The 21,109-nt window shown below is 51.0% G+C and overlaps 1 protein-coding gene across 7 annotated transcripts in view; it reads right to left on the reverse strand.

Moving 5' to 3' along the window:
• The window catches only part of BCORL1 (BCL6 corepressor like 1), a 61,476-nt gene that overhangs the window by 12,246 nt on the left and 28,121 nt on the right, over positions 1–21,109 (reverse strand). For 6 of the 7 annotated variants that reach the window (XM_059386078.1, XM_059386071.1, XM_059386074.1 and 3 more), the window contains 7 exons: positions 17,009–17,174; positions 15,832–15,912; positions 13,491–13,880; positions 9,103–9,326; positions 4,243–4,464; positions 2,017–2,183; positions 1,302–1,447 (listed from right to left, as the gene is read on the reverse strand). In XM_059386078.1, coding sequence (XP_059242061.1) covers positions 1,302–1,447; positions 2,017–2,183; positions 4,243–4,464; positions 9,103–9,326; positions 13,491–13,880; positions 15,832–15,912; positions 17,009–17,174 — 1,396 coding nt within the window. The remainder of the gene's footprint in view (positions 1–1,301; positions 1,448–2,016; positions 2,184–4,242; positions 4,465–9,102; positions 9,327–13,490; positions 13,881–15,831; positions 15,913–17,008; positions 17,175–21,109) is intronic. The other variant, XM_059386077.1, reaches the window with a different exon arrangement.

Consider the following 21,109-nt stretch of genomic DNA (forward strand, 5'->3'; position numbering starts at 1 on the left):
GCCTCGGCCTTCAGCTCAGGTCATGATCCCAGGATCCTGGGATCAAGCCCCACATCGGGCTCTCTGCTCAGCAGGGAGCCTGCTCCCCCCTCTCTCTCTGCCTGCCTCTCTGCCTACTTGGGATCTCTGTCTGTCAAATAAATAAATAAAATCTTTAAAAAAAAAAAGATGACTGCCAGCTGCCTCATCTGTCCAGCACTCTGGCAGTCTGAAGAAGAAACTGCTAGAGCGAGGGCCGAGCTGTGACGTCATTAAGGAGGTGGGGTTCCTTCATTCAGTCAAGTCTGAGGAGCTTCCCGGTGAGTATGTGCGTACTAGACTTCTCTCCTTCCCTCTGCCCTGCTGCCCAACTCAGTAGAGCTATCTAACTGCAGGCACAAAGTGGCCATCCACTAATGAAAAAACAAATGCACGTTGCCTTGTGGTCCTTGCCATGGGCCTGAACACCAGACACTTTTCTCAAGGAGCCAGGTGAAGGAGAAAGCTCCCTGCTGAGCAGAGAGCCCGATGCAGGGCTCGATCCCAGGATCCTGGGATCATGACCTGAACTGAAGGAAAAGGAACAGGGAGGTGCAGAAGGAACGTCAGTTACCACAGCAAGAGGCTGTGAAAAACAGTATCGGGGGCACCTGAGTAGCTCAGTCAGTTAAATGTCTGCTTTTGGTTCAGGTCATGATCTCGGGGTCCAGGGATTGAACCCTGCATCTAGCTCCTTCCTCAGCGGAGAGCCTGTTTCTCCCTCTCCCTCTGCCCTTCCTCCCTGCTCATGTGCATGCGTGCTCTGTCCAAAATAAAAAAAATAAATAAAATCTTTTTTTAAAAAGAGAGAGAAATACAGCCTCAGAAGGGGCCCCAAGGGTTCCACTCTGATCACCAACAAGGAGATAGTACAAAGACAAAAGCAAAATGCTTAGTGTCACTTTTTTGTAACTAACATCCCACTCAGAACAGGGGTCAACACATTTTGCCCCCAGCTCAATCCATCAGTGGGGCGGCTGTCTCCCTACGCGGGCCCACCCCACATACCTCGCTGGGAAATGGGTCCCCGTGGGCTGCCATGGCCCTGAGGAGGATGCATGCGACGTGGACACTCATGGCATTGGAACAAGAAGAAGTGGACCTCTGGGCTTTTTAAAGTGCATAGAGATTTCTGAGACACTTCAAGGAAAGCCTATAAAGAGGGCTGACGCCCCTCATGGGAGCTGTTGGAGATGAAGGGAGATGAAGAATATCTCCTCAGGAGTTCAGAAATGAGAGGCCAACCCCAAGGATGATGGCTTCAAGCCTGGGGCTGTGCTTACCGCTGAGAAAGCGCTTCATGGTGTCGCTGCTGGCCAGCTTCATGGCTGTCTGCCCCGAGTAGGTGGCCAGTGTGGGGTCAGCCCCATAGGACAGCAAGAGCCAGATGGTCTCCAGGTTGTCATTGACCACCGCGTCATGAACCGGCCTGCGGAGGTGATACAGGGTGAGGACAATGGGGCCCAAGCAGGAACCTGGGTGTCTAGCCTCAGGCTACTTCATTAGGGGAAAGTAACTTAAATGAGCCCAGAATAATGTGGGTAAGAGTTCGTCTCTGAACTGTACCCCCCCCATCAGATCTCCCCACTTCCTTCTCTCTCTGCCTCTTTCCCCTCCCTCCCATTTGTCTCTTAGGTTCTCCCTACATTTGGGACAGTCCCTGAGGTACACTGTAGCTCCACTGGTTGCTCTGGAGTTCGGGAGAGAATGGGCCCCTGACTGAGGATAAACTTAAAGCGGCTGCCGGGGGTATGAACAGAAAGATCTGGATGACTGCCCTGGAGCAGGGACGAGTGGAGTCCTGGTAAAGCTGCCCTTGTTAGGATGATCCCTAGATAACCCAACCTCTCCTTGGGAACCAATATGGGCTGGCCGGCCAGAACTCGTCCACCCCTGCCCCAAACTGCCCCCCTACAGCGGTCGGTAGCCGTCTTCCCGAAGCACTTCCCGACAAGGCCTGGTGTGGGGGGGAGGGGGGCTGGGGAGAGGCCTTCTTGCCTCGTGCCGTCTTGCGCACTGCAGTTCACGTTGGCCCCGTGCTCCAGCAGGATGTTCAGGATGTCGGTCCAGCCCCTGGAGCAGGCCTCATGCAGGGCCGTGTAGCCAGCATTGTCGCGGTGATTCACGTCTTCGCTGTCCTTCTGGAGGCAGTAGAGAACAACATCCTGCAGGGACAGGGACAGCTCCATGAGCGAAGAGAGGCCTAATTCTTGAAATCACCCCAGTTAGGCTCGAAGCTCTCCAAACGTCCAAAGAGAAAGTCTTAGAGCCTGCACTTTATTCTGGGGCCTAACGGGCAAGTCTCAAAATCTTCTGTCAATAAAGTCAGTCCTGAGGTGCCATGGCCAGGCCCTCAGCTCTGGGCTATTTCCTTTGCAGTGGGGAGACACGTATTACGACCAAGGATATTCCCTCATCTGGGCGTGGGTTGTTGGGGTGAGGTCCGCAGAGAGGCTCACCTGCCCACCCAGAGCTCAAACTCTCAGGCCTCAACTTCCTGAGTCCTGGTTCCCTAGTCTGGGGCTTTGCAAGAGGGCCCCAGACCAAAGAAATGAGGCATGTGCTGGCAAGCACAGCCTCTGGTGGTAACCGGAGAACAAGGAAGAAAGAATGGGTAGAAGTCCTCTCCCTGGAAGCTGTGTTAATAGTTGTAAGTGCTGTCCCTGGATGTTTACCCCAGGGCAGTCCGTTCTTGCCTTCCCCTCAAATCGGGATTGCTCTGAGTATACCTCAGCGTGGTCATTCACTCACAAAGTACAGATGAGCCTCCCTGGGCTACACGACAGGACCAGAGGCAGGACTCCGGGACTAGAAGCACCCCAGCTGGTCTGAGAAGAAGCTGGTGAATAAGCTGAGGGGGGAGGGAGGGGTGGCCCCCTCTTCTGAGGGGAAAAGGCAGGCAGCAGTACCAGAGGCCTATTATTAGCCCTCTCTTCGGCCCTGGGGACATGGGCGGCTCAGGCATCCTGATGGACAGTTAGCTCACAGGCTAGCCAGCGAGAAAAAAGTGCGTGAGAAATGAGAAAGTGAGTGAATAAGCAAGCGAGTGTGTGCCTGTGTCGGGGGTGCTGTCTCCTGGATATACAGGAACTATTCCGCTCGCTCAGGAGAGCACAAGGCCCCTACCTTCCTCCCCAACGCAGACACCGTCAGCCTCCTCCCTCAGGCCTCAGACTCCTCCTCCTCCCTCCCGTGACAGGCCGCCCAACCTGCTCCTGTCCTGTGCTGGTTGGTTCTCCTATGGCCTCCTACTTGCTGGTTTGGCCCCAGGTAGAAGAAGATTAAACCTGACGGCAGGGGTTGGTCATCTTTTTTTCTTAGATCTCCCATGGCACCTACCCTGGCCCCCAAACTAGGCACTCAGGAGAGACGGGCAGCTCACCAGTGAGCCACTGTCAAGGCAGTTCTCCTGTGCCGACCAGCCCGGCTGGGGCTGCGCCCGTATTTAAATGAGTCAGATATAGGGACTGGAAGCCTTACATCAAGGCCTACTCTAAAACCCAAATCTCCACCCTTAAGAGCAAATCCTTAGGAAATAATTGGTACGGTGGGCAAATATACATGGTCAAGGAGTTCGTATCAACAAAAGTGCCTGACAACGTTTTATCATAGTCACAGAGCCAGGCTTCCACCCTACCCTGGCACCTGGGAATCAAAAAGACCCTGGTAGGAATTCAGACTCATACCTATGTAAGAGTTGAATGGTCCTGGCCACATCATTTAGCATTGCTAAGCCTTGATGTTCTCACGTGTAAAATGGAGCTAATAAAACCTACTTCCACAGTCAGTGAAGAGCTACCCCCAGGGAAGCAGTGTGGGTGTGAGGAGAGAAGCCCTGCCTGCCAACGCGCCACTGACTGCTGGCCCCTGGGAGTCCCAGTGAGGGGAGGCTGGAGGGTATGAAGAGTGAGCCGTGATCACCCCTATTTCCTCTCTGAGTGGGGGAGCTGCCACAAAACAAAGTTTAAGACGACATCAAAACCCCGTTTCTGGCCTACAAATGTGTTGGATTATCAATATTTCAATTCTTTTCAATCCCAACTGATACGCCAATGAGCTTGCGTTCCCACGCTCCCTGAGAGCAGTGAGGCGGCCCCAGAGGCCATCTGGGCCGTAGAAGGAGTCCAGTGGAGGTTGAAGCCCCAGGTCCAAACGAAGTCCCGCCCAGGCCACAGAAGACACAATTGGGAGAAGCTTCTCCACAGATGCTGGGGATCTCCCTACCTTATAGCCAAGACGGGCCGCCCGCTGCAGGAGGGTCTCGCCCGCGTTTTTGTTCACTATGAGCCGACGTGCCTCTGGAGGGATCTGCCGGGCTGTAGGTGACTCGGAGGCCTCCTCTGGGCCGGCACTTCGGGACTTAGAAGGTGTGCATGGTTCTGTGGGTTTCACTGGGGTGGGAGGCTTGGGAGATTTTGTCTTCTGCTGGCTCCAACGACCTTTGCCCTGGAAAGCAGAGATGGGGTCCTGGATCAGCACAGCTTCCCGTCCACTCCCACCCAGATGTTGAGGGGCTCAAATCCTCAACCACATAAGCCGACAAATGACCAAGGGATTGGAAATCAGAGACAGAGGGGACATCCTAGCTTCCCCAAAGCACTCTGCATGCCTTCTTTACCTGCCTCCATTCCATTTGTTGCAGTTTTGACAAGTCCCATTTCTAAATGAGTGAAGCAAACTGATAGGAAGAAGAAGTGGAGACAGGTATCTTTGACCAAAGACGTACAGCTGCTAAGGCTTTCACTCTTGTCGCACAAACCTGCCTCTTAACCTGCCCCAGGCTCTTCCCACCTGCCTGCACACCCCGGCCCTGGATCACATCCATGCCCACCTTGCGTGGTGCAAAGAATATGGGCTCAAGAGTCAGAAAGATGTCAGTTTGGAATCTTGCCTCTGCCACCCACTAGTTACAAGACCTGGATTAAGGCCCAACCTCTCTGAGCCTCACTGTCTCGCTTATGGGCTCTTCACATGGGGGAGGAACCGCGTCTGAGAAACTGGACTCGAGGAACCAGACCGAAGGAGCGTCATTTACACCGGGCCTAAGTTAGATGATGAGATTCTAAACTAGGAGCTGGGGGCAACTGGGTGGCTCAGTGGGTGAAGCATCTGTCTTCAGCTCAGGTCATGATCCCAGGGTCCTGGGATGGAGCCCTGAGACTGTCTCTCAGCTCAGCAGGGAGTCTGCTTCTCCCTCTGCCTCTCTCCCTCCCCCACTCATGCCCTCGCTCATTCTCTTTGTGCCTCTCAAATAAATAAATACAATTTAAAAAATATATAAATAGGGCACCTGGGTGGCTCAGTGGGTTAAGCCGCTGCCTTCGGCTCAGGTCATGATCTCAGGGTCCTGGGATCGAGTCCCGCATCGGGCTCTCTGCTCGGCAGGGAGCCTGCTTCCCTCTCTCTCTCTCTGCCTGCCTCTCCATCTACTTGTGATTTCTCTCTGTCAAATAAATAAATAAAATCTTTAAAAAAATATATATATATATAAAAATAAACTGAGAGCTGAAGTTATAACTGGACAAGACTTCAGAGGACCTTGTGAGAGGTGGGTCCACCTTGTGTGTGGGAGGGACATGAATCACTGGGTGACCAGAGGGCAGACTCTAAGTTGCCCTCATCAGATTCTAAGTTGGCCCCTGATGATCCCCCTGATATTTGTGCTCTCATGTAGCCCCCTCCTGCACTGAACAGGGCCGATATGTGTAGCTAACAGGAGTGCGCAGAGGTGACAGTGTTTGACTTCCAAGGCCACTTCCTAAAAGACAATGTGGCTTCAGCCTTACTTTTTTTTTTTGGATCACTTGTTCTGGGGGAATCCAGTTGTCATGTCATGGGGACTCTCAAGCAGTCCTTTGGAGAGGTCCCCAGGGCAAGGCAAGGAGGCATTTCCTGCCAATGACCAGCCATGCGAGGTAGCCCCCCTGGAAGCAGACCCTCCCACTCCAGTTTAATGGGGCCCTGGCTGACACCTTGACCGCAACCTCACAGGAGACCCCAAGCCAGACCCAGCTAATCTGCTCATGAATCCCTGACCCCCAGAAGCTGTGGGAGATAGTGTGTTTGTTGTTGTGTTGAGGTAAGGTTGAGGATAGTGTTAGAACACAAGAGACAACTAACACATACCACTTATCCAAATCCCTCAGAGCATTACTAAAGTCTCACAGAAATCCTATGTCTTCTACAACCTTTTACAACACTCTAGACTTCCTTCTCCACATATGCAGGCCACCTAGCCCGAAACGAATAATCTGATACTTGATGCCAGACTTTTAACTTCCTTATACCATTTCATGGACAAGTCTGGCCTCCTGCTGGGTTTGAGGCTCCTCTGGGGCAGGGTTCACATTGTCATCTTCTCTCTTTTTTAAAAAAGATTTGACTTATTTATTTGACAGAGAGAGATCACAAGTAGGCAGAGAGGCAGGCAGAGAGAGAGGAGGAAGCAGGCTCCCCGCCGAGCAGAGAGCCCGATGTGGGGCTCGATCCCAGGACCCTGAGATCATGACCCAAACGGAAGGCAGAGGCTTTACTCCATTGAGCCACCCAGGCGCCCTGTCATCTTCTCTTTTGTTCCTTACAGCACTTCACTCTGGGCTGGACACATCATCACAACACGTATTTGTTGACTTGATTCCAGCCAGCTCTGTGTAGAGCCCTGGGCAGACTGAAAAGTTACCGAAAATCATGAAGCTTGGAAAGCGATGGCAGCAGGGAGAAGACCAGAGCCCAGGGCATTTGTCCCCTCTGGTAAATCCCAAGAGAACCGGAACTGCTGTCCATCTGCATCTCCACAGGGCAGAGAGGTCCAATCACTAGCAGGAAGGCACGGCTGATCAGTGTAGGGTGTAGCTCTACAGCCACGAGGGCAGAGGTAGATAATGGCCATGCTGGAGGATGCTGGGTAAAGTGCCTGGGTTTTTGCTAAGCCAAGCCGGGAGCCAAAGGGTGACTTTCCTTCTGGGGGCAAGAGCCACCAGAGACAAGGGAGGCTGCCTGAGAGGGGGAGGAGCAAGAGCAAATGGGGGCCCCGCCCCCTCCCCTCTTCCTCCCTGGCTCAGAGCCCCTGTGGGAAGAAGCCTTTGGCCGATGCCCCAGCTTTAGTGTTGCAGGCGCGTCCCCCGCCCTCCCCCCGCCCTGCTTCCCACTACAAAGCACCATGGCATGGGGGCATCCAGAGCAGGTGGTGGGGACTGGGAGAGAAAGAAAGGCGGGAGGGAGAAAGGGAGGCCCTGTGAAGGGACAAAACCTCTCTGGGAGGAACATTTCAGCAGACACTGCCAGGCGGAATAACCAGACACAACTACCAGCGCGTGCTGCTGAATGTCAGGCAGCCAGTCACCTTTGTGTGGGATGGGGCCGTGGGGGGGAGGAGCAGGGGGAAGAGGAGGGGCACGCCCACCTTTCCCCAGAGCTGCTCAGCATTGCTGTGTGTCCCTGCCTGGGCGCCCCCAACTCCAGTGTCTCCCAGATATAGACGGAAGCCACCCATTGACCAGGTGGAGGCACACGGAAAGAGCCGGGGCGGGGAGACCCGCGTCATGTCCCCACGTCGCCACTCGTGACCACTGAGTAACCTCGTGCCAGTCCCTTAGCCCCCTGGAGCTTCACTTTCCTCACCATCAAACGAGGACAACAGTGCCTACCTCTAACAGCCACTGCGGGAATTAAGAATGGCCACGTGAAGGGAGCACTCAGCACGGACCAGGCTTCTTTTTTCCCCCTGCCCCACTCCCTCTGGCGGTCTGAGGGAGTGGTCACTGCTACCTTGCCATTCTGTGCCTCTGTCCTCTCATCCTTGCCTCAACCTGAAGCTCAAGGATGTACACCAACCTCAAAAGAGCACTTTATGATTATCAAAGCCTTTTACAACCCTTGCCTCCTTTGTTCCCCAAGCACCCTTGTGAGATGGAAAGGGCATGGAGCATCATCTCCATTTTTTTAACAGATTTTATTTATTTATTTGACAGAGATCACAAGGAGGCAGAGAGGCAGGCAGAGAGACAGGGGGGAAGCAGGCTCCCTGCTGAGCAGAGAAAGGAATGTGGGGCTTGATCCCATGACCCTGGGATCATAACCTGAGCTGAAGGCAGAAGCTTTAACCCACTGAGCTACCCAGGCACCCCTCATTTCCATTTTTAAAGGTGAGGAAATAGGCTTGAATACCTTGTCTGAGCTAGAACCAGATTCCAGGAGGGGCAAGGGAAAAGGAGGGGGAGATAAGCATCCAGGTCTCCGGCCTTTTGCCACTGCCACTCCAAGCTGGAAAGAGCTGGAAAAATCACAACCACCAAATAAGCCCATTCTGACCTTTGGTGGGTTTTTTTTTTTTTTTTTTTTTTTTTGGCGGCCAATGACATCAGAGCCTGGACCTTTGCTTCTTTCAAATGTGAAGTTCACCCGAGGACTGAGGACCGTGTTATTTTTTGCAAATGGTACAACACGAAACCCAAAACCAATGATGTAAACATCAGACCCCCCCAAAAAGATGTCAATTATTCAATTATGAACAGGGATTCTAGAATGCTGGCCTGGCTATGGACTGGTGAGTGCCTCTCTGAGAAGCAAAGGCACTGGTGAGTTGGTGGTGGGAGAGCAGCTCTAACTCTCTCAGTCCTACCGTCAGGCAACCTTTGTCTGGACATCAACATCCCTGCTTCTACAAGTGGCTTTCTACCTTGATTGATTCAGAAAACTCTGACTGGGTTTCCAGGGAGTTAAGCCTAGACGAAAGCTTCCTGATTGGATGTTAACAAGCTATTCAGGCGAACATCCTGCCATATTCTTCAACTCTTCCTAAACTCAAAGGAAATCCCAGGCGTGTTGAGGAAAAGCCAGGAAGAACCAAACCTGAGAGTTTTCAGACTCTTATTGTTAACTGATAACTTTAGGTCCCATTCTTCAAATGTAATCCCCAACTCGCCTAGAACTACTTCAAAATGCTTCAATAAATATGAGTTAATTTGGTCCTCCCCGTCCACTCACTCACTCACTCACTCACACGACCGTTGATCAAGGAGCCTCGGGGACTGGCTGCCGCCCAGCCCACTCCTTTCCCACCAGCTCCCCTCACTGGCAACGCACCTTGGCCTCTTCTGAGACGTTTGCCATGTGCTTGGTCTTGCACTTCCGTTTTCCTGATGGCTTTTCTGAATTTTCAAGGCAGGCTGGTTCCTCCAGGTTATTTGGGAGGAAACCGTTTGGTGAATCCGAGATCCCCTGGGCTTTGTTGGGCAAGAGAAGGTTCCTGTTCCTGAGGCGGTGCTCCGAACTTTGGGAGGAAGTCTTCTGCTTCCGAGCCTTTAAATCTGAAGGCAAGAAACAGGAAAGAATGGATGTCAGGGAAATGGAGCACAGAAAAGCAATGCCTTCCTCTACGATGAATCAGAAGGCTTTGGGGAGTCGAATCTCAGTGCTGAGTTGTGTAACGAGTAACTACCAGAGTCTAGTGTGGTGCCAACAATGCCACTAAATGCTTCGCAAGTGCCCACTGTACTTCAACAACAAAGTCCCTGCTCTCCGAGCCGATGACCACTCCCCGCGCCGATGACCACTCCCCGCCCTGCCAGCAGGGGGCGGCCCAGGTGGCTGTCCCCAAGATGAGGGTAATTTTAAAAGGATTTCCCCATAGCCCAGAGCAAATCAGAACTTTATTTTCAGCTTTTTCCCCATCCCCTTTGTCTCTTTCCCCATTCCAATACGAAAACAAATCCAGCAGTCTGCTGAAGCGAAGTCTGAAGTATCCTGGGGTGGGGTGTAAACGGAGGTCTTCCGTCACTGCCTCCGCTCACCCACCTGACTGCCTGGCTGGTCACTCGCTGAAGACATGAAGATCAAAGCCACAGAAACTCCCTGAAATCAGAAGGCGCCCTGGGCCGACTTAGCCGATGGGCAATCACAAAATCCTGCTGCCCTCCCTGGCTGGAAATCAAGTCACCAGGATACCCTGGGCAACATCTCTAATTCTAGCCCGAGCTCATTAGACAAAGCACTTTCGAGTTTCAAAAAGCGTGGCTGTGACTCAAGGGGCACCTGGGTGGCTCAGCTGGTTATGCAGCTGACTCCTGGTGTCAGCTCAGGTCACGATTCTGGGGTGGTGGGATGCATCCCTCATCAGGCTCCACGCTCAGCATGGAGTCTGCTTGAGATTCTTTCCCCTTCCTTGTCTCTCCCCCTGACGCTCCTCCCCCCACTCACCCCCCCAGTCTAAAATAAATAAACAAAACCTTTATTTTAAAATGGTGTGTTGTGATTCTTACAGCTCTTTCTGGATGGAGCCCTGAATGGCACTGGGAATTTCATTGCCAAGAGCCTCATCCCACAGGCCAGTCCTAAACCTCAGGTACAGCGGGGATAGTTTGGGTTAACCCTTATCTCTTAACTAATATTAGCATCACATGGCTTGGCCACTAGCTGTGTAACTAGCTGGAGGCAAGTTATAATCTCCCACAGTTTCTATGTCTGTAAAATGGAGAAGACCTACTCCACATCAGAGGACTGGTATGAGAATTAAATGAGGTAGCATACACAAAACCCCTTTATAAGGTGTTATAAAGAGAAAGGCATCCTTACCATATTATTTCAGTAAGCTCTTTAGGGAAGGCCCTGCCCATGTGTTCTTTATTTCCCCCACAGGACTGAGCACATGGCAAAAGATCGGTATGTCTATGAAATGAATAACTGCAGCCTCAGTTTCTCCAATATGTGAACCAAGAGGGTTGAGCAAGATCCAAGAATTCTCAGTTGGCTTCCCTCCACCGTGGCATGTGTTCTCACATGTGACACAAGGCCAAGTCCAGATGTGGGAGCCATCACTAGAGTACGAAGAACTGGCTCTAGGTTATGTGCGGCACTTAGGAGGCCAGCAGCTGTCACACCAGCGCTTTCCCCCAACTCTCTCCAACCCACTCATGGGTCCCCATGCTCATGCAAGAACTGCCACGTTAGATGGCTTCTAAAGGCAATTCCAACGAGAACATTCTCAACCAGGGCTTTTGATGCAACAAGTCTGGGCTGAGTCAAAAGAGGAAGGAACAGAACGGTGCCTTGTGAGGGGGGACGTCAGGAAACATGGGGAAGCCATGTTGCGGCATTCAATGCCTGAGGAAAAGCAGTAGCTCCCTACCCGGCTTACCCAGGGCGGGGCAGGCTCCGGAGTTTATACAGCTGCAGTGGAGCAAGAACTTCATAGCAGCACAGAAAGAAAGAGAGTAGACGTAGTAGCTACGCGAGTGGAAGCGCCTCTTCCTATCCCCTCTGCAGGTCAAGGAGGGACATATCGAAGCCCAGGACAAGAGGAAAGGTTGTGAGGGCACCTGGGTGGCTCAGTCAGTTGACAGTCTGCCTTCGGCTCAGGTCACAATCTCGGGATCCCGGGATCGAGCCCTGTGACAGGCTCTATGCTCAGTGCGGAGTCTGCTTCTCCCTCTCCCTCTGCTCACCCCACCCCTCATCCTGACTCATTCTAGCGCTCTCTCTCTTTCAAATAAATATAATCCTCAAAAAAACCAGAAAGGTCATGAGGCTCAGACAGAAATAAGGTGACCAGGGGCACCTGGGTGGCTCAGTGGGTTAAAACCTTTGCCTTTGGCTCAGGTCATGATCCCAGGGTCCTGGGATGTAGTCCCGCATTGGGCTCTCTGCTCCGCAGGGAGCCTGCTTCCTCCTCCTCTCTCTTTGCCTGCCTCTCTGCCTACTTGGGATCTCTGTCTGTCAAATAAATAAATAAAATCTTTTAAAAAAGAAATAAGGTGACCTGTCTAGTTTGGCCTCTGCCCGACTTCCTCATGTCAACCTGAAAGACAGGTAGTAATAGGAAGGTTCAGAGCTTTCCTGAGAAGGGAGATGTTTGCCAGGCAATCCCTTCATGAAGATGTCACCACTGGATCTGGAGGAAGGCAACCAAACCATAAGCCAAAGCCAAGAGCCTTGACTCAAGACCCTTAGCCACATGCATGGAGGGAGAATGACCTACATTTCAACAACCAAAGCTGCCCCCAAATCCAACAGGATGCCTTGCCAAGCAGTGTTCTCCATGCCCTGGGAGGTGTTTACGTAAAGGCTACCTGTCCACAGTGCTACAGAGATCTCTGCTTTTCGACGGAAAATGGAACCAGGTAATCTCAAAAGTCCTTCTGATTCCAAACCAGTAAGTTCCGTGGGAAGAGTCCCAGCTCGGAGGAAACCAGCTCTCAGTAAAGAAGACTAGGTGACACCAAAGCTCCTCTTCATCCTAACACAAGCAGCTGAGACCAACGACTTGACGCCTCGTTCCTGACCAATCCCTTACGGCTCTGGCAGGAAAAAGGGAAAATTATCCTCAGTCTCCCACAGTTGATGACGATTAGCTCCATTACCCTCTGCAGTGTGGGGATGGTATCAGCTACATCTCTGCTTAAACCGAGCTGGAAGTGAGGGTTAGCCTTCTCTGCGTTAGAGCAAACCCAGAATCTACTATCCCTTCAGAAGGCAGTTCTTCCATTTTCAACAATAGGGAGACTGTGGATCTTTCCCACTGGGTCAGGATAAATACATTATCAGAGACAATCAACTGTTGCTTCAGGGGCAGAGGTCAAAGGAAGAGTGAGACACAGATATGCTCTTATGGAACCCAGAGACATACTTTTTGTTCATCTAGAAACATGTTATAGAAATGCTGCCCCCCCCCACACACACACAAAAAAACAACAACAGAAATGGGCCTGACCAGTACTTAGCAGAACATACTGATACAGGCCTCGGTGATAGTCTGTGCCTCCATGATTACACATGACAGCATCTGGCAGAGCCAAATAGCCAAAGAAAGCTTGGTTTTTCTCCTTGGTCTGCCTGCTCTTCCGACTCGGGTCGAACAAAACTGATGCCACCTTGGGTCACCTCAAAGCTTCATTCTGCCTCTTAATAACCTCTGTAGCTTTAATTGAGAAAGCAAAGTTGTGCCCGCTTCTACTTGAAGTTCTTCTGTTAAGTTGAAGGAACTTTGTACTTCTTTTTAGTGTAGGGGCTGGTGGCATCCCAGGAAAGGCAGCCAATGCCTCTTTCTTCTTGAACCCAGGATTCTAGGAGAGAGAACCCAGCCTCCTAAGACCCAGCTCCCTCAAGCCAACCAGAGAACTCCCTGGTATCGAGTTGTCCCATGCCAAGGAAGCCACTGTGGCCTTGCCCAGGGGTTCAGACTCTTACATGAAACCGGAGGGCTCGGGCCTTCATGTCCTCCGCTCCCCTGCAGGTCAGTCCAAACTCATTCAATCTGAACCCCAAGCCAAAAACGGGGGCCTGGAGTTGAGCGACCACCTCTGGCAGCTGGAGCTCCCAGCACCAGGTTTCTACGGGTGCAGAGGCCTTTGGCTGGCGAGGAGAAGGCGGAGGTGGGAACACCCGAGATGCCCGAGGGTCCCCAGAAGCCAAAGTCACTGTGGCCTGGGGCTGAGGGCCAGCAGCTCGCTGGGGCAGCAGCCCCCAGCCAGCCTTACCTGCTCTCCCTTTCCGCCGCTGCTCTTCTTCTTGCTCTGTCAGGTACTCCCCAGTCTGATACTTCCGGCTCTTCTGTCGTCTCCGCTTCTTCCTCTTCACCAGGCCCTCCTCCTCGTCTTCCTCCTCCTCCTCATTGGTGTCCCACATTTGCCGGGCAGCCTCTGTCCTCCAGGGCATTTCTCGGGCTCGCCACAGGTGCCGGCGGCCCTGGCTCAGCAGAGTCTTGTCCTGGGCATGGTGGCTGCGATACTGGGTGTCCCGTTGGGTTTTTCTCACCTTTCGACGCTTAGCTGGGGTGGGGGTCACATCTTCTTCCTCCTCTGTGGGGAAGACCTCCTGGCTTCCCATGTCACTGTCTGCCACACCAGCAAAGGGGCTACAGATGCCTCCTGTGGACGGGATGTACAGAGGACGGTCAGGGACCTCTTCAAAGCACAAAGAGTATGATGGCGAAGCAAGTGCCCCGGATTAGAAGCTTGAAGGTCTGGGTTCAAGTTCAGGCTCTGCCAGTTATTAGCTGTGTGCTCTGGGAAGGTTCCTTCACTTCTGTTTCCTCCTCTATAGAACAGGGACACTGTTCTCTGCCTTACTGGCCTCACAGGACTGTTTTGAGGCTCAAATGAGATAATCCGCCCAGAAGCACTTTACAGAGTCCAATATGCCACACAAATATCGAGTATCCAAGCCACACGCCCTTCCTCATCCATGTTGCTGTGACTTTAAGTCATTGCACAAACTCTTACTTAGTGCATACAAGGCGCGGAGCATTATGTGAGAAGCAGGAGGGGGCCACGGGTCCCTGCCCTTTGGGAAATCAGGGTTCAGTGGCAGGGGAGGGAGGGCAGATCAGCAGCGTATCCTGGCCCCTGCTCACTGACAGAGACTCCCTGGGCAAGCAGAATCATCACAGAAGAGTCGCAGGAAAAGTGAAGCAAGGAGTCCCTCTCCTGTGACACAGCCTGGGTTAGTCCCTCCCCCCCAAGTGCTCATACACAGACCCCCACCTCCTAGTAAGTGGCCGAGAGTCCAGGGGTGGAGCTCTGTCCCAGAATGCCCCCCTCGTCCCCACCACAGCCGCTCCTCCCCGCTGGGCAGGCGCTTCCCTCCCCTCTCCGCAGCACCCCAGCACGATGGTACCTTTCCTGGTCTCCTCCACCATCTTGCCAAGAGGCCATTTTCATCCCCGCTCCTTCCTTCAACTGTGCTAACCACAAAATTACGACCCTTAACCGGCCCGGTTTAGCGCAACGGCAGATCTGACAGTCTTCCTCCGAAGCAGCTCTGACACCCAACCACCTTTCTCCCAAGGACTCGGCTATTAACTTGACAGTTCCCAAACACAAGCGAGGTCAGCAGAAGAAAGAAATGGTTTCGAGGCACATGAACAGTCCTTAACCAAAGTTTCAAGTGAGTCAGACCGTTTAAAGAGAGCAAATATTTAGCAAAATGTCCATATATAGACCAGGCAAGGAACAAAGTGTTCTGGTTAATCTAATATTCTGGTTAATACGGAATCACCATAGAGATCACACAGGGATCACCAATTTCCAAAGAATCAAATACAGTACAATGTGTTTAACAGTAAAACGAGACTGGGTGTAATGTAATCACTCTTTGATGATTCAGAAGACACTTCAGGATTTTGCAAGGCCTTCAGGCCGTCATTACGAGCCCCAATTACCACGGCGCTCTCCATGTGCTGAGGTGCCAGTTAATAGAATGTCAGCTAGCAGAGTTTCCACTGCACCCTGCTTCCCCATTCCATCCACTTTGCATGGAAATACGGGTGAACCAGGGCAACCACTTCTAGCGCTACATACCAACGTGGAGGCTAGCGCACACTAGCAGGGACTAGAAAGAGCTTTTTTTTTTCACAAACTGAATACAAATTCAGGAGACCAAATGTGATTCTACTGGCTCTGACAAGCCAGTGACCATTTCCGACTTTGTTCACGCCTGTCACCCAGGGCAGTAAGTCCAAAGGTTGTATGTCCATGCCTGACACTGGCTCCACTCATCATGAGAAGCCAAAGCTTGGAGTAGGCTGGGTTTCCTGGGTGGCATGGGCCTTGCCTCTTCCCACCATTGGCCGCCCACAAGAGACATCAAATCCCTGCTCGGAAAAGCCCCGTGTGGGAAGTCGAAGCAAGCACTCCTAACATCGTGGGCCGTGTTCCCCCTCCCCTGGGCTCTCTGATCTCTGCAAGGAGCTGGGCATCTTAGCACAGCGAGTCAAATTCTCAGCTCTCCACCTGGGCCAGAGGCAAAATCGCTCAACCAGATTTCTACCTCTCTCTGCAGAGAAGGGCCAAGGTGGGCCACGGCTTCAGACTCACTCACCAGACTGACTGCGCGTTCGCGTGCTCAGAACCACGGGGATGAAGTCACGGAAACTGCTCTTTGCTTTCTTCTCCAAGGAACCTGGAGTGATGTGTGGTTTCAGGGCAGAAGGTAGAAATATCACAATCAGGAGTCCAGGGACTGGAAGCCGCCCCCTCCCACCCACCCAAGAGGCCTGGGTGCAAAAATCAAGGGAGGGTTTGCATCCTTCCCAGGGTCTCCTTGGCTCTCCTCATGCTCTCACCTGCGTGCCTCTCTTGGAGAAGGAGCACCTCCCAGTAGGTTTTGAAAACTGGGAGCTGGGTCACTTTCGGTGACACCAAATAAAGGGCTGGGTACAGAACTGATTTGGCAGCACGCCAGCAAGTTGAAGGCCTGGCTGCCTGTAGGACCAGGAGGCTGCCACACTTCCACAAAGCTAGAACTAGGCTGGAGCAGGTCCCAGACAAGGGCCACCTGAATGGATGGTAGAGGACTGGGCGAGGCAGGAAGATGCGAGCAGGGAGTAGTGGACAAAGGGAAAATGCCATGTAAGAACAGACTAGAAGAAGGCAGGTCATGTCAGACAGGCAAGGCCATGAGAACAGGCTACTGTGCAAAGGAACGCATGGGCGTCTCCCCATGATGAGGGCACCAAGGAACTATCAGGGGCAGAGCACACAGGTCACAGGTCAAGTACACACCTTCCTACTGCAGACATACTGCGTGTCCCTCGATAATAAGGGTTCAGGATTTCCCTAAATGCTTCTGGCTAGGTATCTGGGTATTAATTTCTTAACTTTTTATAATAGGAGTTTTCAAATATACCAAAGGTAGAAAAACAGGTTTCATGAACCCCATCCTGTTCTGGTCTCAGTCCTCATGAACCCCGTTTCGTCTCTGAACTTAGACCCACTGCACGGTAATGGGTCGGCTACTCTGTTGGAGGACTGACTTTTGTTTGTCTGAAAACCGTCTTTTCTTTGGCCTTCTGTGTATCCTATTCTAGTAATCAGGGTGAACAGAATAAGCCCCTTCTCCCTTGCCTTTGATTTTACAGGTGTCGATTTTATCTTCCTTCCATAACGAATAAGTCTCGCTCTCTGGGCAGTGCAGAGCCACTCCCCACCCCGCCACTGACCTGCCTCGGGGATCCCTCTGCAGCTCAGCCCAGAGGGCGTGGACCTGTGGAGCCTACCTTCCTCGTGGCCATCAGCTCGCTTTCCTGGAGCCTGGGAATCCGGCTTTGTTGGCTTCCGGTGCTTGTGCTTTACCCTGACTCCATTGTGCTCTTTTCCTGAATCTGAAGCCCCCCTGGGGCTTTTCTTGGTGGGTTCCTGGGGGTCACTAGGCGGCTTCCGGCACTGTGGAGAGGTAGAGAGAGTCAAGTCTGAGACCAATTTCACTTTTTAAGAAGGCTTTGCCAATGGTAAGTCCGATGCCCTGTTCTGACACATGGACAGGAGCTGCTGTGGGGTCCCGGGGCAGGGGCTTTCTGAGCCTGAACCCTGTGCCCTAGCTAATCCCCACAGACAACCACATGCCATCATTTTTACAGGTCTACGGAGTCTGCATTCACAAGCTACATCAATACCCCAGGTCATTTCCAAAGGTGTAAATTCAGGCCCGTGTTCTCTGCATCCAAACAGCAATAGAGACGGGTAGAAAACAGAAATGCCTCTTCGGCAAGTCGTGTGACCACACTGGTCAACTACCTTCACTGTGAATGGTATGGACACCAAGAACTGAAAACCATGCTTAGCCCGGGCCAACTCAAGAAAAACGGTCTATCTCCGTGTGTAATAGATTCAATGAAGGGGAGAAGAAAGGCATGACATGGGAGCAACTCACATCACCCCGTACTTAGGGAAGACAAGGAAAAGGCCGAGGCATTAGTAATAAGCCACTTGATACTCTTCAGTACTTCCAAAGTCTCAAAACATTCTCTTCTCCATTATTTGATTTGATCTTTTTGACAACCCCGAAAGCAGAAGCTGGTATCATCCCCACTGAACAGACAAGGAAACTGAGGCTCCAAGACTAGAGGTTAAATGCTTTGTCCAGAGCAACACACGGCCTCAGGCGTCCTTGCACTCGGGGATGGCTGCCACTTACCAGGCAAATCTGCAAATGAGCTCATTTGTACCTGCAGTGAGAAAGTGGCAGAGCTGGGCCCGAGACCCGGGGCTCCTGGCTCCCCACCTGGGCCTCTCTCTGCAGCAGCTCTCACTCCCCTCCTTCCCCATTCAAGTCCTCCTCTGTTTTCGCTCAGCCCTGCTCACTCGGATAGGCACGATGGCCATGCTTACACAGCGCAAGGACACTCTCAGCCAGCCTCACAGCCGCATATGCTCGCAAGCTTTGAGGTCTCTCCATGCGGCCAAACAAGAAATAGGGCAAGGTAGGGATTTCCAGTATTCTAGCATCCAGGGAGTGCAGAATAAGCAAAATGTTTTAACAATGAAAGCAGGCCCTAGGAAGAAAGGAAGAGTTGTTTTCCCCCTAAGCAGACCCACATGCACCTTCTAGAAGGTTATCACTGCCCACCTCCAGCTAAGGGGATGGCTAATGTCTTACCGACAGAACATTTTCTGGGATGTTGGGGGGGGGGGATCTCGATTCCCCAGGAATAGGGAGTGACCATTCCCCACCAAATTCCCAGGACTCCTACTACACTGTGAACTCCTCCTTCTTCTTACTCAGCAGAGGGCTGAGCTAAAAATTCAAGTTCAGTTGCCTCCTTGGCTTGCTGCTGGTTCCTACAAATCAAAGTGTTAGGAAAAAGAAAGTACTAGGAGGAAAGAGAAAGATGGGAACTGTTGCTTAAAATCTCACCTTCAGGAATGGCCAGAAAAAGACTACTCGAAGTCAGGGGGAATAAAGTTAAATGCACATAAGTCTGAACATGTCCTATTTATTTCTGAATATCACTTTTAGCCGTCTCTTTCAAGTGCAGATCATTAACTTTTATTTCCTAAGACAGACAAAAACAAGTAAAACAGAACATCTAGAAGGGATTTCTGTCCGTATGTTCTGCAAGGGCAGCCCCGAGAGTAAAAATGTATACACATGCTCCAACTTACTCAAAAAGTTGGGTGGATGGGGAGACTGTGTAAGATGAACATTCCGGTTAACAGAGTTTTTAAAGCTTTTCCAAAGAATTTCCCAAAGGATGAGAAGACAATAAAATACACCCAGCACCAAATGAAGCAGAACTCTTTCTTTGCTGAGGATTCAGCCAGCCCTTCAGGATTCCCTGAGCCCTTGGGGCAGGTGGTGTAAGGGACAGGAGACTATTCTGATTCTTGGCCATACCCTGCAAGGCGCTGTTTTGAATTAAGCCCTGATCTGACTTTGCTTATCAACAGTTTCTTTCTCCGGAAAAATGGAAGATAAGAAGAGAAAGATCTAAGTTATTTAATCTCCCCCACAAAATGGACATTTGCTAAATCACTACAGGAAGCTGTGAAGGCCCCTGATCTTGTAACTTTATTCTCTGCCCTCGGCATCTGTCAGTGGGCCCAGTGAACTGTTCTTCTAATATAGTAAAGGGCAGTGCCTGCCTGTCACCAGGTCGCCTGCAAGACATAAGCTCCATGAGAGCAGGGAGCATGTCTATTTTGTTAGCAACACTAACAATAACAACCCGCAGCCACGAGCATTCACTGAGCACTTACTCCCTGCCAGGCACTGTTCTAAGCATTCATATGTATTTCATATATATCACCTCATTTACTTGTTTTAATATCAGCTTTATTGACATGTAATTTTTTGAGATATACCATACAGTTCATTTGATTAAGTTTACAATTCCATGGTTTTTAGTACAGTTGCAGAGTCATATAACCACCATCGAGTTCCAGAACATTTTCACTGCCCCAAATGGAAACCCCATACCCATTTCCCCACCTCCTCCAGCCTTATACAACCACGATTCTACTTTCTGTCTCTATCAGTTTGCCTATTTTGGACACTTCACGGCATCATCTCATTTAATCTTTACACAGCCCTATGAAAGTATTATTACGGTCTCATTGTGCAGATGAGGAAACTGAGGGCCTGTGAGATTAAGTCGCTTGACCGATAGCACAGTTAGGAAAAGTAGGACCAAGATTTAAACTTGGGCACTGTGCCTGGCTCTGGAAAGCACCTTCCTCACCACAGCGCTGTACTGCCCTCCTGAAGATGCAGCTCACTGCCCCGGAGGGAACAGCATGTAGTAACCACTCAGCAAACGCTTGCCAAATGGTCCGTGAAACAGTCATACATAAGGAGAGTAGAAGACAGGGTGTCATAGCGGACGATGGTCATGAACTTCGGAGCCGATGACCAGAATCTGAGTTCCAGCTCTGCCGTTTAGTAGCTGTGTAATGTTGGGTAACTTGCCCATTTAGTTTGTTTCCTTCATTTTCTTATCTGTAAGCTGGGTATAGTATTCACCTCACAGGGTTATTGGAAGGACTGAGTTAGATGACGTGTGTAGAAAGCACTTGGCATATAATATATATGCCACGTGTGTGTATGTGTGTGTATAACATACAGCACGTATAATGACATAAATGATTTTTCTTATTACCACTAAGGACAAATCACAGTTACTTGAGCAAATGCTACACATATGCTCTACTATGTTATGACCTGTGTTCCTATTTGGCATGTCTCTGCCATACAGAGATGGCTGTGAGATCATTGAGAAAACTCACCCAAACTCTATCCCTGGGGTTCTTAATTTGGAACCCATGGGCGGGCTTTGTGGAGGGGGTGGGCCCATGAACTCCTTGAAATTACTGGCAAAATTCTGAGGTCATGTTTCTGTGGACAGGGTCTTACAGTTTCCCAAAACATTCTATATTCCAAAAAAGACTAAGAGCTTCCACCACAAACCCAAATTCATGGTATTCTGGCTAGAAATCTGTTCATTAGTGTATATCAACATTTAATTTGAAACTGAAAAATGTAAAAAAAAAAAAAAAAAGAAGAGCATGGCTGCATTCCAATAAAACTTCATAAAATCTATAAAATTAAAATAAAATATTGCAACCAACAGCCAGAAAAAAAGTGGGGTGGCTGTGTAGCTCAGTTGGTTAAGCGTCCGCCTTCAGCTCAGGTCATGATCTCGGAGTCCTGGGATCGAGCCCCACATTGGGCTCTCTGCTCACCGGGGAGTCTGTTTCTCTCTCTTTGCTTTCCCCCACTCCCCCTCAGATAAATAAACGCTATCTTTTTCTAATTTTTTTAAAGATTTTATTTGAGAGAGAGAGAGCGAGTGAGCATAAGCACGAGATGGGGGAGGGGAGAG

This window comes from Mustela nigripes, chromosome X (assembly GCF_022355385.1).
Source record: "Mustela nigripes isolate SB6536 chromosome X, MUSNIG.SB6536, whole genome shotgun sequence".
NCBI lineage: Eukaryota > Metazoa > Chordata > Mammalia > Carnivora > Mustelidae > Mustela > Mustela nigripes.